Below are 17,156 nucleotides of genomic sequence, written 5' to 3'. Positions count from 1 at the left end.
ATAGCAATGTATGACAGGGTAGGACAGGAAAGGTTACTTAAACTTGCTTTAGTAGCTTGCTGCTTATTTGAAGCCCTAGCCTAAAGCTCGAGGTTATGAAGCAGTGTTAGTAGTCACCTGTAGAATAACAGTCGCTGCAAGCTTCCATTTTAAGACTTTCGTTCATTTAATAGTTACAGCATCAAAATCTTTGGCACAATTCTGTCTACTGTGTGTTGAACTGGTTTGAGAACAGCTGAACAAGGATCATTCCCATAGCTATTGATGAGGCAGCCGGGTCAGTTTCAGTTACATTGAAACAAACTATGAGTACTGTTCACACATCCCAGCTGTGGATACAGTAGTTATCAGCAGTGCTGAGAGGTTGGTTTGTTGGGTTTTTTTCTTTCTTTTCTTTTACATAGATCTTAAATTAATGGAAGAAGAGTTAATTGGTTTTTTTAGTGTCAGTTTATGTCTGTAACTGTCCTCTGCAGTTTAGAGTTGTTTTGAAAAGCAGAGGAGGTGAAGAAGTGTGCTTTCCACTTTTGTCTATCCTGAGATCATTTGAATGAATGAAGCTGGAAAATTCCTTCTTTATTTATTCTGTTCCTTCCTGTTCCCTACTTTTTCATGTTGTATTGATATTCCCCATAAGCTTATGAAAACAGATCTATTTGAAAAGATTCTTGAAACAGTGATGTTGAAAATAGCACCTATTCTGGAAAAAGGTCAGATAATTTTTTGGTGCAAAAGTAGTTTGAAAACAGGTGGGGCTTTTTAGCCATGCACATTTTTCTCCCACTGAAACATGAATTAAAATGTAACAAAGTAAATTCAAGTTTTGATGTTCCAAAGCAATTAATTATACTTTTAGATAAATTAAATCTGTGCTTCAAAGATGCTGTAGGTCATTAAGAGTGCCTCACTGAGCAAAGCAGCAGTGGTCACTGCTCCCTTTGTTTATTCTCTGCTGGCACACAACTTGTTTTTAGGTGTGAGTTTCTTAGCTTAATTGTGGGAAGGTGAGATCATCCCGTAAAGATAATAACAGGTATCCTAAAACTGCAGAGCGGGGCCCAAAATGATGTTTAGTAACTGTGGGCTATATATGATTAAACAGTCTATTTCTATTTATATTCTGGTGTTCTGCAGGATCTAATTCCATCTGGAATATAGTGGGGCCTGAAGTACAATGTTATTTGAGGGACTGCTACACAGTGCTTGTTTCTTCAGTTTTATAATAGCTTATAAACTGACCAGTTTAAAGATTCAATTTCAGTGAATAATCTTGTTTTGGTCTGGAGTTGTGGAACAGTAAACCTGGCTAAATCTGGAATAAAAATGTTTTTGAATGCTTTCAATGTAGGAGACTACTCCCTTTTTAAGGCCCAGTATGTATTTTGGTGTTGTTTCCCTCTAAGTGTAGTTGCTTTTGCAGGGTACTTACAGATCTTAAAGTTTTGAAAAGTAAATGGAGTTATATGTGTATGAGGGTCTTTTATATCTAGATGTTTTATTTAGGAAATAGTTTGCACAATATTAGCAAGTATCAGGTACTGCCTTGCTTGCTAGAAAAGATTGAGAAAGAGTGAATTGTGAAAGTGAGTGTTAATTTAAAAATTACCACATGTATTTACATTTATTGTATATGTTGTGTAAGTGGTAACATAGATCCTACCTGGTTTTTGATGAGAAAATCACTGCATTATTTTGGATGTTGATGCATAATCAAAAAGTCTGAAGTCTTTAAAGATGTCTGTTTCTCATTTTAAGCCTTTCACTGATTTTCATTGGATAAAGTCATGGCTGGAGGTAAATGATGAGAGTTTGCTTTTGCATATACTCAAGGCATAAGTTTTTATTTACCAGAAATAGATGGCGTGCCTCTTCTGCTCTGTACAACTGTTGTTGGTAAAAGGGACTTTTGGAAACTACTTAGGTACCTCATGGTAGAATTTTACAAGTATACCTTTCTTTTGACAGCTAGAAGATGGACACACTTTATTTGACTACAATGTTGGACTAAATGACATAGTTCAGCTTTTGATACGATCTGAATCTGAAGCTCCTACCACTGCTTCTGTGACAGATCAGGATGGACAAGTCAATTCCTGTGCAGTTTCCAACTGCAAGAACAAAGTCAAGAAAACCAGTAGTGGATCACCCAGTCAGCCGTCTACATCATCTCGCTCATTTCTCATTGATCCTGGCATTGGATTGTACAAGGTATGTACAAACTTTAAAAGCTGTAAAAATGCCTCATGCTTCACTTGCAGGTTTATTTATTGTTTTATTATATGAAACTGTGTAGCCTCATTGCTTTTTTTTATGATTTGGCATGATTCCCCAATTTGACATAAACTAAATTGATGGCATTTGAACTGACGTAAAGCTGTCTCTGTACCAGGCTTACTGGGTGTTGCAGGTTTCAGGAGAGGTCATAAACTCTGATGTGTTTTGTTCTCCAAAGCATGTTCTTCAGAAAGTTTAGAGTACCTGTGAAACAGAAATACTTCTTGTGGACAGAAGATGCTAATAAAAAAATGTGGAAAGATACATTTTTTTCCCCTACTTATTTTTTCAGGCTTGTCTATTATTTAATACTAACGTTTCAGTGCTGCACTAGACTAGGTAAACGATGGAAATAACAATTCCTTTAAATAGTGTGTGATGGAATGATTGCTGTTTTATTAGAGTTTTCTTATGACATATATCATATTAATTGTTAGTTTTGTACTTCATTCAGTTTTTCTGTATTGTCATGTAGAATTATATCAGGGTACCGGAAGTTTAAATTAAACAGGAAATGGGCAGTTTCCAGTTTGCTCACTGACTGGATATTCAGTGGGGTGTGTATGTGTAGGGAATGGTAGCATTTTACATTCTGTTTGGTTTTTTGTCTTAGGTAAGAAATACCTATAACAGTAATTTTGCTGGAAAACATGCAGAATTACAGAAGGAAATGGAGCTTGAGGCTGCCACATGCATGCAAGTTAATTTCAGTTAGAGAAATGATGTTATGTAGACCTGTAGACCTGTCATCCGCATAGGAAGCTGTCTTAGCTTCATGTAGACTATAATGTTTCAGGTATTAAGGACAAGTGGTAAGTCACTTACTCTCTGTTCCTGTAGCATTCTGTGCAGTTGAGTTTTATTCATTCTCTGAGGCATCAGAGTAAAAAAAACAGTAAGGAATTGTCTGTTTATGGGAAGGAATAGTTTGTTACAATGTCTTCTGTCTGAGGAAAGTCCTGTGCCTCACTGGACCTGCATCCAGAGCTAGACACAACAAGGTATTTGGTATTTGCCTCTATATTATGAATAGTCTCAGCCTCTGTGCCCACCTTCCTGACTTCAGCTGCCAAAAGGAAAAGTAGCAAGGTAGCCAGTATGGAATCTGTAATTTAAAACAAGAAAATGAAAAAAGAAAGAAAAGAAAAAAAAAAAAAGTGTTAAGAATTGATATTGGAAAAAATAGTTAATAGTAATTGTTGTTAGATGGTTAAAATCGTGATTTGAACAGAGTTCCTCTGTGGCCATTCTATATTATGTAGATCACAATGATTTAGCATGTTTTATGTTTCAGTTGTACCTGATCTCTGATATTTACATGGGCTCTTAAGGAATTATGTTCAATTCCTGTTCCTTGTTACTAAGACACAATTGTTAGGGGTGTCTGGTTTAAGAACGGGGGTTGCATCCCAAGGTGGACTCGGCCTGTGTGAAGGGCACCACCTTGGCTAAGCCGGGTATCCATGTCTGATCTCCAGTGCCAAATGGAGGAGTAGAAGACAGGTGACAAGAGAGGAGTTACAGTAACAGTGGTTGGCATGCAGGAATGATGTTAGAAAAATGAAGGCTTGTTCAGAAGCCTGTGGTGTATTTCCCCTTCTGATTCTTGCACAGTCTTAATAACTTTTCATCCAAAAATCTCTGGCTGTAGTGAAAACATTTTAGCTGAGAGCTCTTAACTAGCTTGTAATGAAAAAACACACAAACTGAATCTGTAATTAAAATCGGTATTTGTTTAATCCTGTCCACAAAAAGCTACTAATAACCCAGTTTTTAAACCAGACACCACTAACATAAAATAGTTGTCTGATCTGTGATCTGTGTAGTGATCTGTGGTAATAATTTGCCCCTACTCTTTGCAAGGGTGGGAAGTCTGTTAGGTAAGTATGCACATTATATTATGGAAGGATTCGTTGGAGAGAAACAGTTAAGGGAGTTTGCACTGATTTTTTTTTTTTTTATTATTTTTTTGTTGTTCTGGATCAGACGATTTTTGACTTGGCCAGCATGGCTTCTCTGGCACTTCCATAACTGGTTGCAAGAAGTAGCAGCAGATGGAGTAGTCCTTAGTGGTGTGTGTTTGAGAGGAGGAAGTAAAAAAGGACTTTGAGCTACAAGTAATTCAAACATGTAAGGTTGTGTAGGGATGCCTTCATGAGGTTTCCTTCTAGAAGTGTACCAGAATCCACTGTTTAAAATAGATTTATAGATTTAAAATAAGGGTGGCCTTCTCTGATTTATTATGGGGCTGAAATTTTCATTCTGGTGAAAAGAAAGTACTTTGAATACTGTAGGTTTTAAGAATAAAAATTAAAAAAAAAAATACACGTTGGTGTTTTGCATGGGAGAAAAAATAAGTTTCCATTTAGGAGGTCATTGTAAAGAAGGTGAATGAAAAGAGTAGAATATGAAGTATTGCTTTCTTGGAACAAAATTTTTAGCTCAAACTGCTGTCAATTGTACTTTCAGATACCCAAGGACTCCTTCACTGTAAATACTGAAAGTTACTGAGCGTGTTTTTTGGCTTGCTCCTGTGAAAATAAATTAAGATTGTTCAGTTTGTAGAAACTAGCCTTTGGGGTTAGTAAGTGTAAGTATCTGTCTGCCACTGTGTTGGTACTTGGCAAAGGCTGTAGCTTAAAACTTATATATATACATACATATATGTATATGTATCTCATATTGTTTATTATAGGTGTTTTCTATGGTATGGCTGTGCAGTAGTTCTGTTGTAGTATTTTTTTTATACTTGATGTGCTGTTGATTAAGTGTTTTTTAAATTTTTTTTCCCCCAGTGTTCTTAGTATTATTAAGGGAACATCTGCTTAATTAGTTGGAGAGCTGAGAAAATGAAACACGATTCAGAATAGTAAAGTGGTTTGGTTGCTAAATACCAGTATTATTGTGAGTACAGAAGGGAGAAATTCTGGGATATAATTCTGTTTCTTACAGTGATAGGATTTTGGCTCACTGTGGCAACCTTGTTAGACTTATTTCCTCCCTCTCTCTGCTTGAGTCTTGAATGGTTAAAAAAATCTTGCAGGCCAGAAACATAGAAGGTTAAATTATAATTTCACATTGGAGGCTCAGGGAAGTCTTTAAATCCATTGGTTGCAAGCTAGTATTTTAATGCTGTGTATGCTTATTTTAGCCATAAAGAACAACTAGTGAAGAGGAAAAGGTAATAAAAAAGATTCAGATTGGAGGATGGGGGGAAAAAAAGCTTTTTAAAATTACATACAGATTGTATTCATACTAGATTTTAATGAGGGAAGAGTAATAAAATCCTGAAAACGCAACACATTCATGACTGCATGTTACTTGAACTTGCTCAGGCTCAGCTAGTGACTAGAGCCGATTGTTCTACTGGTGACAGATTTAAGTAGTAGCATACTAAGTTGCCTTAATTATTTTTTCTTAATTAGGATTATATAAAATAAGCATTAATTAATTATTGATTTTTTTCCTTTTAGATAAATGAATTGGTAGATGCTCGTGATGTCAGCATTGGAGCCTGGTTTGAAGCGCATATAGAAAATGTTACCCGAGCAACAAAGGGACATAAGAATGGTAAAGCTCAAGGAAAGAGTGGTAACACTTACAAAAGGACTAATGGAAACTTAAGTCAAGATCATTCTAGAGAAAATGCAAATAATTTGGACAGTACGCCATCCACATCTTATTCAGACTGTATGGACACTGATGAAGAAGCTATTTATCATATCAAGTACGATGAGTAAGTGATCCTGATACTATTTTGAGGACATCACATATTGTTGCTTGGTTTGTATAAACCAAGAATTTCTTGAAGAAGCTTGGAATCAAAGAAAGCAAGTTCAATATTGCAACCAAGAAAAAAATTATTTAAAAAATTATGACACTTTTCAGTTGGATATAGTTAATACATTGGGAGTAATGGTATTTTTCATGCCTAAATACTTGTCAAGAATTAATTTGTCTTTATGAAACAAAATCCATCCTTACATAAGATAAAGGAAGCTATCTAACTGAATTTTTACTGTGGGTTTTTCTAAGTAAAGTATTGTTTTAATTTTTTTTAACTATTCCATGTGTATATTCAATTCCTCTTATTGGAGGTGAAGGAGAACTCTCATGAGAGCAAATTTTGTTACTTGATTTGGATCAATTTTATTCCAAATAGAAAAACTGTGCACAAAATTACAGGTCTGCACTTACAGTAGAAGGTTTGTTACAAAGATCTGTGTGACTGAGGGCATGAAATTGATTCTGAACTGGAGAGAGGGTATTAAGGGTGGGTTGTGTTTTTTGTTTCTGTAGTAAAATCAAATTCCAGAGCCTGCAGTATGTGGGTAGAAAATGCAGAGTTTGGGGGGGAATTCTTACTTATGAGCAGGTTTTACACACTTTGTTTGCTTGAGAAATTGGTCCAGATATTTTAAAATACCTGTTAAAACATTTTAAGTTAAAGCTTCTAAACAAATAAAACTTTGAATGAGTTGAGGATTTTTAATTTTTGGTACTGACATTAGAAAAATACTGTAGTTTGTGCAATGTAAGGTTAAGGTAGAAAGATGCTAAGTATATTCAGTATTAACTAAATACAGATTTCCAAAATAATGTTTTTAGAACAGCTGTCTCAACTTCTGTTACTTTAATTTGTAACTGTGATTCTGCCTTACATAGAGAACTTCTTTGTTGCTCTTACTAGTAGCAGATACAACTTCATGCATTTTTAACTGAGTTCAGATTCTGTGTCTGCGACTGTATAAGTTATGTACTTCAAATGTTAAGAGAATTATTGAGGTGGAAGTAGAAATGTAAACACTTCATTGAATATTGCAAGAAATACATGAAAATAACTTGGCCAACCAGTATGATCAAAATGAAAATATTTTCTCTTCAGACTACATGTCTATTTTGGTATGATTCCAAAGACCTGACTTTAAGATTACCTAATTTTACAATAGTATGGTATACCTAAGTTAGCCATGGGGAAACATTTCTGAGACGGTAAGTGTAACTATTGCAGTGAAATTATGTCCCTTTTTTGTAGATACTGTTGCTTTTCATGAGTTACGAGTACAGAAGTAGCAAATTTTTCACAGCAGGTCTGATTTTTCTTTGGCATATTCATGCTAAAGAAAAAAAAGAAGGTTGACCTCTCTGTGTAGTTCAGAATCTAGCTGTTGCCTTTCATCAGGTGGAGACAGTCTTTTAACTCTTACTGTAAGATTATGTATAGCAGTTGTGTATTCTTAGCCCACAAAATGTTAGAAACGCAGTGTTGCAAGGTAGTCATTGACCTCACAGTTCTTTAACTGATCAAAAGTATTGGAAGTTTGAGCTTTTGGAGAGAAAAACTATTGGAAGGCTTTCTGAAAAGTCAGACTTGTACATTTATCAGTGATTTGGTTTTTGATGAATGTTACTGATAAAAGTCTTTCAATGTGCCACTTTTTCCTTGTAGTGTTAACTAGCTACCGTACGAATACACGTTATATGTGCACTCATACCACTTTGTTTTCATATACGAGTGTTTACCCCTTTGGTGTCTGTAGACCACGTGTGTATCCTGCTACCTGTATTCTTGATGTGGATCAATAGGGAGGTCATGGTGTGTTTTGCCATACAGTTCTCTGCTCCAGAAATTGTTTATCTCTTCACTCCTGTTCTTCAAGGTTCATGTTTTACTGAAGTACTTTCTTCTTCTGCACAGTTATCTGTTCCTGGGTGTTTTCCTCTTTAGGTTTAGACACTGCATTTTGCTGCCAGGTGTACTTGGCATTCTCTAGTCCATCCTGGCTGTGTTGTTTTGGAGAAGATGTTTTCCCTTTTATTTTCTAGAGGTCATTATTTTCTAGGGTGACATAATTTCAGCTGTGCTTTGCCTACAACAGGTATATTTGTGCAAGACATGAAAACACGTGTGGTTATCTGAAACAAAACAAAAATGGTCTATGATATAAGCCTGGTGCCTGTGAAGCCATCAAAATTACTTGAATACATTGGAGGGACTATGTGTCAGATGTGCATACAGGCCCACAACTTCTCAAATCGTCACCGATGCTCAGTTTCCAGACTGGTTCTCCCTCTCTGCCTGTTATATCCTTCCAGTTTGGCAAAAAAAATCACCAAAAAGAGGGTTACAGCTGAGAGTAGGTCACCTATAGTGCATTGAATTGGTCTGCTCCAGGCCCTTGACTCTGATGCACATCTTCATTGTGATGAATAATAAGTGTACTTTACTGTACCATGTGTTGTGGGAGACTTAGTCTGACAACCCCCACCCCTGCAACCCCCGCCACCTGAGAAAAACCCCCCAAAACCCCCAAAGCCCAAAACAAAAGACCAAACCAAAAAAAACCCCAAAACAAAAGTTCAAGAAACATCCTTCCTGCCACCGCTGTCTCTTGATGGCTGGAACCAGTGATGCTAATAGTGGTGTTTATGTTGGAGGTACTAGGAATCTGTGCAAACCCCATCTCAGGACTAGGTCTTCCATCATCATAGGCCCAGTTTTTGCAGTGAAGTCCTCTAGGGCAGGCCTGTCTCACCTTGGTGTCTCCAGAATACACAGATCCATGTTTTGACTTGAATGAAGTCCTGAAACTGTTGTTTTTAGCAGTCCCATGGGTGTTGACACTGTATTCATAAATTCAGGACTGAGTTACCTGTTGTTCGACACCACCTATCTCAGAACTGTGTAGCTGGGAATTTTATCCAAAAGTGAAGCTTCACCTCAGTAATTTTCCCTTAGGCTGTGCTTGTCAGGAAAGTTCACCTTCAGCTTAATTGCCTATTTATACTGGACCACACTTCTCTCTACTTAGAAGTTTTTTTGGGGTGGAAGAAAATCTGTCAAAGAGCATGAAGAACTTATTAAGAATTTTTGTTCAAAATGTGTCCAGAAATTATGGTGTGTTTATCCTCCCTCCGCCAGATTCAATGAGGGATAATGTTGCCGCAGCCAGGGGTTCTACATAGTCCTGCAACTGTGCATTGAGGAGTCTGGATCTGTATTGGCTTGCTTGTATGATCCACACCTGATTCTTTGAAAGCAGGTGGAACAGCATCAAGAAGTCTGATGGTCTTCTGGCCTTGCTTTTCTAGTTGGAAACATTTGATAGTCCCATGAAGTTAAGAATCCAATCAATCATTAATTCTTTCTCAGCCAAGTAACTTTGAGGTCACTTCTTAAGAGCAGCTGTTCATAAAGGATGAAGCAGTACTTGTCCTTCCTTTAAGTTAGAAAGCTGGTTTTAGCAGTGGTGCTGCTAGATTTACATGTCAGAAGTTCTGTGCAAAACTTATATATGTTTTGCAGTTTTAGGTTTGGTAAAACACACTTTTTTCTAATCCGTCTTTTCATAGGAGTGTACTTCCTCTGGGGGGCTGAGTTTTCATTTGGTCCTCTCTTCTTTCCACTTCTTGTTTAAATAGTGTAGTTACAGTGAATGTGAAGGGGAAAAACGTGGCAGAGCTCTTCTAGCAAGCAGTATGATTAATAGAAATTAACCTTTCTGGGCAAGAGCTTATACTAGTTTCAAAGAGGTAACTGTCTTAGGGCTAAACAGAGCTCTCAACCAGCTGTGACTGCTGCAGATAGGAGATGCTACTTGTTTTTATAGGCAACAGGGTTAGTTGAGTTAGTTGGTGTTGTGGTTTCCCTCTCCCTTTACAGCCCACACCCCAAGGCTGTATGCCTAGCTTTTAACTAAATTGCTGCAGTAGTTGTAAGGCCCACGTTTCTGCAGAGAGATCATTCTGTTTGTAGACAACCTAGTGCCATTCAGAGGAAGAGAACTTCTCAGTTCCAGATTAAACTGGAGTCACAGCTCTTGATAGGCTCAAAGGTGTAAAAGGCTTGTGATGCTTAAGAACCCTATCTTCATCAGTGAGAAAGAGACCAAAGATCAGCTTTATCAATGCTGAGTGTCAGTAAGTACCAAGTCTCCTGGAATCCAGTTGTGGCTACGTAGCGTTTGCCTGATAGTCCTTCTTCTGCATTCAGTTTCTGAAGGCAGCATTGTTTACAGGTATGTTTCTACTTCTGACAGTATTGTCTTCCTCCTCTTCTGGCACTTTGTTCACTGTATTTCCATTTCATCTTTGTATTTGTTAGTATCACAAAGAACCATTAAAGATTTTGAAGTCAAGGGTGTGCTGTGAAGTTTCATACGCTGCTATCATACATTGCTTTTGTCTGCTCCTAGTAACTGTCTTTTAATACAGAAGATGTGAACCTGTCTTGAACAGAATGAAGCCGCATCCTTATTTGAAAGGACTCAAGAGGAATCCAATACATGCTTAGATCCTGAAGTTAACTGAGATAACTGTAGGTAGTCTCTCCACCACAGCTTGTTTAAGAATCGCTTCTAAGTCAGGAGTGGGACACTTCAGCAGCTTAATGTGGCACCATAAGGACATTGCTGTGTCATAAGAAAATTTGCCCTTTTCTTCAGTTTTATTTCATATTTGTTGCTTGTGCAGCACTGGATATAGGCTACTGTTCCAGGGAGACAGTTCTGTCACTGAGTGTTAGCTCTTCCCTGAAGTATCAGTGGAGAGAATTACTGATTTACAAACACGCTGTCTTTTCCTTTTCCTGTTAAGAGTCATTTGTAATGAAGGCCTTCCATATTAGAAAGCTCTCACAGGATGGCTGTATATTTCTGCAGCCTGAGAAATGTCAGTGTGCTTACCTATACGCAAGTATAGATTCAGTATGGCTAAAGTGTAGATAACTTTTTTTTTCAGGGCTGCTGTGTTTGGCTGATGATAGCCCTCGTTTTTTTATCAATCAACAGAGAAGTTTAGTTTAAACCTTTAGGTAATATCTGCATAATGTGTCACATAGTACACTGTGGTTATTTATTCTAGGGAACCAGATACTTTAGCAAGAGGGATTATCTATTTACTTCATGCTTAATATGAGCTGAGGAGTAAGGCTCTCTGAACTCTTGCAGATCTGGAAATAGTCTGAGGTTTCTTTGTTTCTCACCTCAAGAGATTATAGTTAAGTCTGTGTCTGTCCTGTATAAGTTGTGTGTTGGATGTTTTTATGATCCATAAAATTTTACATGGATGTTTTGTCTTCGATGCGGAAAAAAGCCTTTCTGAGAAGCAGTATGAGGTAGGATGCACTGTATAGGTGAGTTACATGCCTAGCCTAATTCTGGCAATTTAGGTACCCAATGGCCGTTACTATTAGTGAGGTTTTCTAAAAGCTTTAACAAGTTCCTGGATCTGCAGGGCAGAAGTTAGAGTATTTCTAACAGTAGATTCATTAAGAACAGATTTTTTTCCCCCCAGTTCTTTATGTTGCATTTTACTAAAACAGACTTCGGTGAACAGGAAGACTTTAACCTGATGGGCGTAAGTTTCCAAGTACACTAGGGTTCTTGTCCAGTAGTGTTCCTCTTCAAAGAGAAGCTCTTCGGTTGATACTTCTGTTTGCCTGATGGATCTTGAGCATTATGATGTTAGTCCTTGCTTCCATATCAGTACACCATCTTTCAGTGGATTTCCTAGGCTTCTCTCTTTGCACTTTACTAAGGTTAGGGTTTCTTCTGGGTTTGGTGACAATACTGCAGTCTCAGATGCAGACAATGCTGAAGAGCCTCATCTTCAATGGAGTAGAAAACTGATAGTTGATGTTAACCTTTAGAGCCTGTGGCAACCAGCTTGCTACTTCTCTTCTTCAGCAAGTTGACTTCCATGATTTCTCTCACTTTTAAAGGAAGAATGACAGCCTGCGTGTGAGTCTCAGTGTTAGTTTGGTGGGTTTTGTTTTGTTAGTTTGTTTGTTTTTAATCAATATTGCAAGATTTCTTTTGGGACATAGTCTAGGTTTTGACTGAAACTGAGATTCAAACTCCTGAGTTTTGTTAGAAAACTGGCTTTCCTTTACTCTTATTAAACTGCATAACTTTTAGTAAGTTGGATAGAACAAGCATGATTCAGCGTGCTTGGGACAAATTACTTCAAATAGTCCCCGTGTCTCTTTGTGCTGCTAACTGGAAGATCAAAGGATACAGTGGTCTTAAGAGATGGTCTTATTGGATGCTGGGAATTTGAAAATCTGTTGCAAGACTGCTAAGGCAGATCTTAAGTTGCAGTGTACTTCTAACTGACATTACTAAAGAATGTTGCCATTCTGGATATCTGTAGAATATTAGTACTGCCTATTATATGTGTTTACAAACTGCTGTCCTTGGATGTGATCCTACAGTAATTACTGCGTAGTGAAGAAATCAGAAGCCCACTCAGTCTAAACTGTGGGTGTGGGGGGCTACTGACTTTGCCTATAGACTGTTGTGTAGTTAGTTAGGAGGGTACTTAAGAGCAACTAGTTCCTTTGAGGTATCATTTCCATGTGCATCATTTATCTGTCCTGGAGCCTGTATGTTGTTGAGGTTTTAAAGCAGAACCAACAGCTGTTTTCTGCAGACAAAACAGCTTTGAATGGGTGAACTTCGCCCATAGCTGGGCAAAGCATGCATAATCATCAATGTGGCTTTCCTAAAGTGACACTGTATTTGCACTCAGGCTATGCTGACCCTTGTTTGTTGTAGAGAACTCAGTTATGTAGTTGCTGCTAGTGACGCATTTGTGCGCAGTTCCTGTACCAAAAATACAGGGCAGGAGGAATGGGTAGAGAAGAACATGCGCATATCTGTGCCTGTTACAGAGGCAGTTTTGTTTACAGAGTAAATTTGAGTAATTTCTGAGAAATAAAATTACTGGTGAGTAGTCCATTTCAGCGTGAAGAATTAAGAACAGTGTTAATTTTCCTCAGTATCTAGTTAAAAGATGTCTGTTCTTACTGCTTCTGTCTTTTCAGTTGCTGATGCTGTTGCATCTAAACAAAGAGCTATTATAATTAGGACCTGTAGTCCTCAAGAATAAATTCACTTACTGTTGTGCTCAACTTCACAGACCATTTAACAAAAAGACATTCCTTACCCCAAAGAGATGACAGCCTGCTTTGAAGGTAAAGGCATGTACATATGCCTTTACTGTATGTATGTACAGTATGTACATACATACGTGTTTGTGTGCATATTTATGTATGTATATATATGTATATACAGTATGTATGCCATTACTGTAGTTGCAAGCCTCGGTCAGTATGTCCCTCATTAGCCAGTTAGCTTTCCATAAGCTGTGTGAAGTGTCATAAAAATAAAAATTATTGTGGAAAATACCACAGTAATCTTAGACCCTCAGGTCATAAATGGAGTACAGGAAAAGTTTAGTGTATGTGGTAATTTGTACTAAAAGGGCACTGATCTCAGGGGTCTGGGGTGCCTGTTAGACTCCTGTGTTCCTAAGTGTAAAGTGTATTGATCCTGTTATATCAGTCTGTCAGTGGTGACTTGCATTCCGACATGGAAGGTTTGCTGTTAAACACTACTATAATGCATTGATCTGTCAACTCAGTACTCCTCTGTGTTTTCATTTTTGTTTCCGTGTCTTCCTGAGAACCATTTGTAAGGTTGGCTGTCTTTTTTTACCATTTGAAGCTTATTTGCTTGTGCTTCTAAGCTGTTTGAGTCATGTTACAGGCATAGGTGCCTCATGCTAGCTGAAAGAGATACAAGAATAGGAGCTTGGGCAACAAACTATTTGAACAGATGGGGAACAGAGCAAGAAAAAAGGTTAGGAGGAGAAAAGTTGGGAGGGATCCTACTTGAAATACTTCTGGGTTTTCTTCTTGGTTTTCTTTTTAAATGTTTGTATGTTCCCCAGATCTCATCCTGCTCAAATGGAAAACATTTATTCCTATATTATTTTGTGTTGTAGGAGCTTTGAAAAGTCTTTAAGTGCCAGGAGAAGAAGGTCTTTTAAGTACAAGAGGAGTTCTTATTGTCAAGAAGATTATTTTTTTCATTTAAACCCTTTTCTTACACATCTATTCTGTTTATTCAGGAGTAATCAGGGTTGCAGACAGTAAGAGAAGTTCATCTTGAAAGTGGTGTGAGGAGAAACAGTTCCCAATGGAGGCTAAAGGTATTGCTGGTGTTCTGTTTTTATAAAGACAGGAGACAAAATTAGAAAAAATTATAAGGCATTTTGTTTGGAAGACTGTGATAGCCTGGCATTCTAAAATGCTCTGTCCTGCTGTAACCATTATCCTTACCAAAAGAGTCTTGCCTATTTCAGGTGAGTTTCGTTTGTTATTTGTAGTCCAGACTGTCAGTGACTTTTGAAAAATCATTTATTTATATACGGTTCTGCATTTTCTTTAAAAATGTGCATGTGTGTGTATGTATGTATGTGTATATATACATACACACATATATTAAGAAAATTAAGATTTCGCTGTGTTGTCATAGAAGTCAAAAATTTTAGTTATCCTGTGTGCTAAGTAACATGCAAGACACAGATAGATAGCTGGAGAGTACAGAATATTTTGAAGAAATGAGAATAAAAGTTATAATACTGCCTGCTCAAGAAAAATAATCTCTTTTTTCCTTGAAAGTGTCTCCTTAGCTGAAGAGATCGTCAAGAGGATAATAGTCTTAAACTTGCTATTCCTTTCTTAAGGAATGGTTTGAAGGTTAGACTTGCTTAACAGGTATGTTTTTCAGAATATTTTTAATGTGGAATGTTCAAATAAAGGTAGTAGGCTGGGATTTAATAGAATGTATCTGAGAATTCACACAGGGAGCACTTTTCATGATAAGTTGATTTTGGAGACCAAAAGACACTATGGGCCACGGTCAGATGGGGTGGCCACTGCTGCTTCATCTTACCTTATTTCCTGACTACGTACATCAAAGTTGCATTGAATTTGATGGTTGTGTGGCTGTACAGTGAAGTGTTCTTGCTTCCTAATTTATCTAAAAAGTAGTGTTCACTAAATGAATATTAATATTTTTTTGTGTTACTGATCCAATCAAATGAAATTGCTCAGTGGCTGCACAATGGGGGCAGAACAAGGGAAACAATCACTACTTCTTTGAGAGGCAGCTGCTTTGAGCAGCATTAGTAAAAGTATGTAATGCCAACAGTTCGATTTTGTCTTCTGTGAAAAAATGCCAAAATGCATTCCCTTGCACACAATATATTTCTTAAATATCCCTTCTAAACATGTTTAACTGAAGCACTTGACTTTATTTCCTGTGCTTTATGTGTATAAAGAAAAAATGCTTATCAGGAAGGTGTACACTGTCAAATTGCTGTCACTATTAACAGTTGAAGTGGGGAGACTGGGGGGTGATTTCTTTGAAGCATACTGAGTTAATGGTTAGAAATATGAAGAAATGTTGGGTGCTACAGACCATAGCTTCATTATATGGCACCTGTGATCTTCAGTTCATGTTGGCCACTTTAGAATTTTAGAAGACAAAGAGGAATGAGAACCGTGTTATTTGCCTAGCAGAATCTTCTCTGAGGACAAATGTTTCCTAAGGGGAAACACATGTTTTCTCTGACCTTCTGTCAGTAACAAACTTTTTGTAATTGATCGCAGTGACTGCTTGTAGTACCTCTAATTTTGTTTTTTAGTTTCTGTTATCAGTGATTAGTTTGTTTACTCATTCAAAACTTTTTGTACAGATAATTAGACAATGCTAGAACAACAGGAGACCTGCTAGGTCATGTACAAGTCCTCATTCTTTATGTCCTTATTAGAAAAAAGAGTGCTACTACGATATGGCTGGCTAGGCATATTAGTTCAAAATTTTAAAGTATTTTGTGGGAGTAGCTGGCACAGCACTGGTCTTAATTTCAAGAATTTGATTCCTTCTAAGATTCCTTGTCCCATTTGCAGTGTGTTTCCTGGCTGCATAATCTCAGGGTGTTTGCATGTATTAGTCTTCAGGGTTTAGACAACTGGCATTAACTGTAAGGCTCAGATTTCTAAGGATGTAGACACTTTCCACAAACTGAAAAGGAAATAGTTTGAGGAGAAAGTTAAGGTGTTTCTTGTGCTTCTTTAGAAAGCATAGGAAATGAAGAGAGGGAAACTTTGCTGTCCTAGTAGTTGTTTGAGAGAACAACTGAAATGTCAACAGCTAAACTTTTTTTCTCTATAAAACTGATACTTGGCTGAAAAAAATGTGATTAAACTCTTTTTACTTCTTGTCTTTAGCTGTAAGTATTCTCCTTGCACAGTCACAGATTTGAACACCTGAGGAAAGGTTTTTCAAAAAAGTCTTTCAGTAATTGTGACTTGTCATCCTGTGTGCTAACTGGTAAAGTAAACCTGGTTCTCATTACATTAACAGTATTTAGACGCATTATACAACAGTTTTGTATTAAGAATTCAACCTTATATGTATTTTTTACAGCTTCTGAAGTTCTCTTTTGATACTCTGTTTCCACTTTGCCTTCTTTCAGAATATCCATGTCCACACAGTGCAATGGTGTAAGTCTAGAAGTTATTTTTGCTTAATACTCAGAACTAAAATCATTAGGAAAGTAAGATGTTCTCTTCAGGCTATTAGTACAGTTTCTCAGTGTTTAAGCTGCTTAATTCTGTAATTGTTAGTTGTTAGGTAAGGTTTTCAAGAACTTGTTCATATTCCAAGTGACTGTTTTTTATATTTATTGATATTTGTTATTTCTTCCAGTCTACTATTAGAAATATATTACCTTTTTTTTTTTTTTTTTTTTTTTTTTTTAATAACAAATTATCAGGCCTGCTGGTTGTCTTTTGGAAGTGCAAAACCACAGCTTTATCCTGGTGATTTCCTACCCCTTCCCTCCATAATTGTGGCTTAGATGCTTTTCCAGTATAGTGTTGTTCTCTTCTTCAAAACACTACAGCAAAATTATGCTCATTATTTCCTCTGGTAGCAAATTGTCCAGAGGTGGTGGTGGTATGAATGCAGTTTTATTCAGGTTGACCATCTTAATCAAATTTGCCTATTCTATGAGCACATTCTGTTTTC

The 17,156-nt window shown here is 37.1% G+C and overlaps 1 protein-coding gene across 4 annotated transcripts in view; it reads left to right on the top strand.

Moving 5' to 3' along the window:
- The window catches only part of UHRF2 (ubiquitin like with PHD and ring finger domains 2), a 97,518-nt gene that overhangs the window by 14,739 nt on the left and 65,623 nt on the right, over nucleotides 1-17,156 (top strand). For all 4 annotated transcript variants that reach the window (XM_037373081.1, XM_037373080.1, XM_037373083.1 and 1 more), the window contains exons 2-3: nucleotides 1,966-2,208; nucleotides 5,748-6,010. In XM_037373081.1, the coding sequence (XP_037228978.1) occupies nucleotides 1,966-2,208; nucleotides 5,748-6,010 (506 nt within the window). The remainder of the gene's footprint in view (nucleotides 1-1,965; nucleotides 2,209-5,747; nucleotides 6,011-17,156) is intronic.

This window comes from Falco rusticolus, chromosome Z, assembly GCF_015220075.1.
Source record: "Falco rusticolus isolate bFalRus1 chromosome Z, bFalRus1.pri, whole genome shotgun sequence".
Lineage (NCBI taxonomy): Eukaryota > Metazoa > Chordata > Aves > Falconiformes > Falconidae > Falco > Falco rusticolus.
Note: the sequence above shows the minus strand (reverse complement) of the source record. Positions and strands in the feature narration are given on the sequence as shown.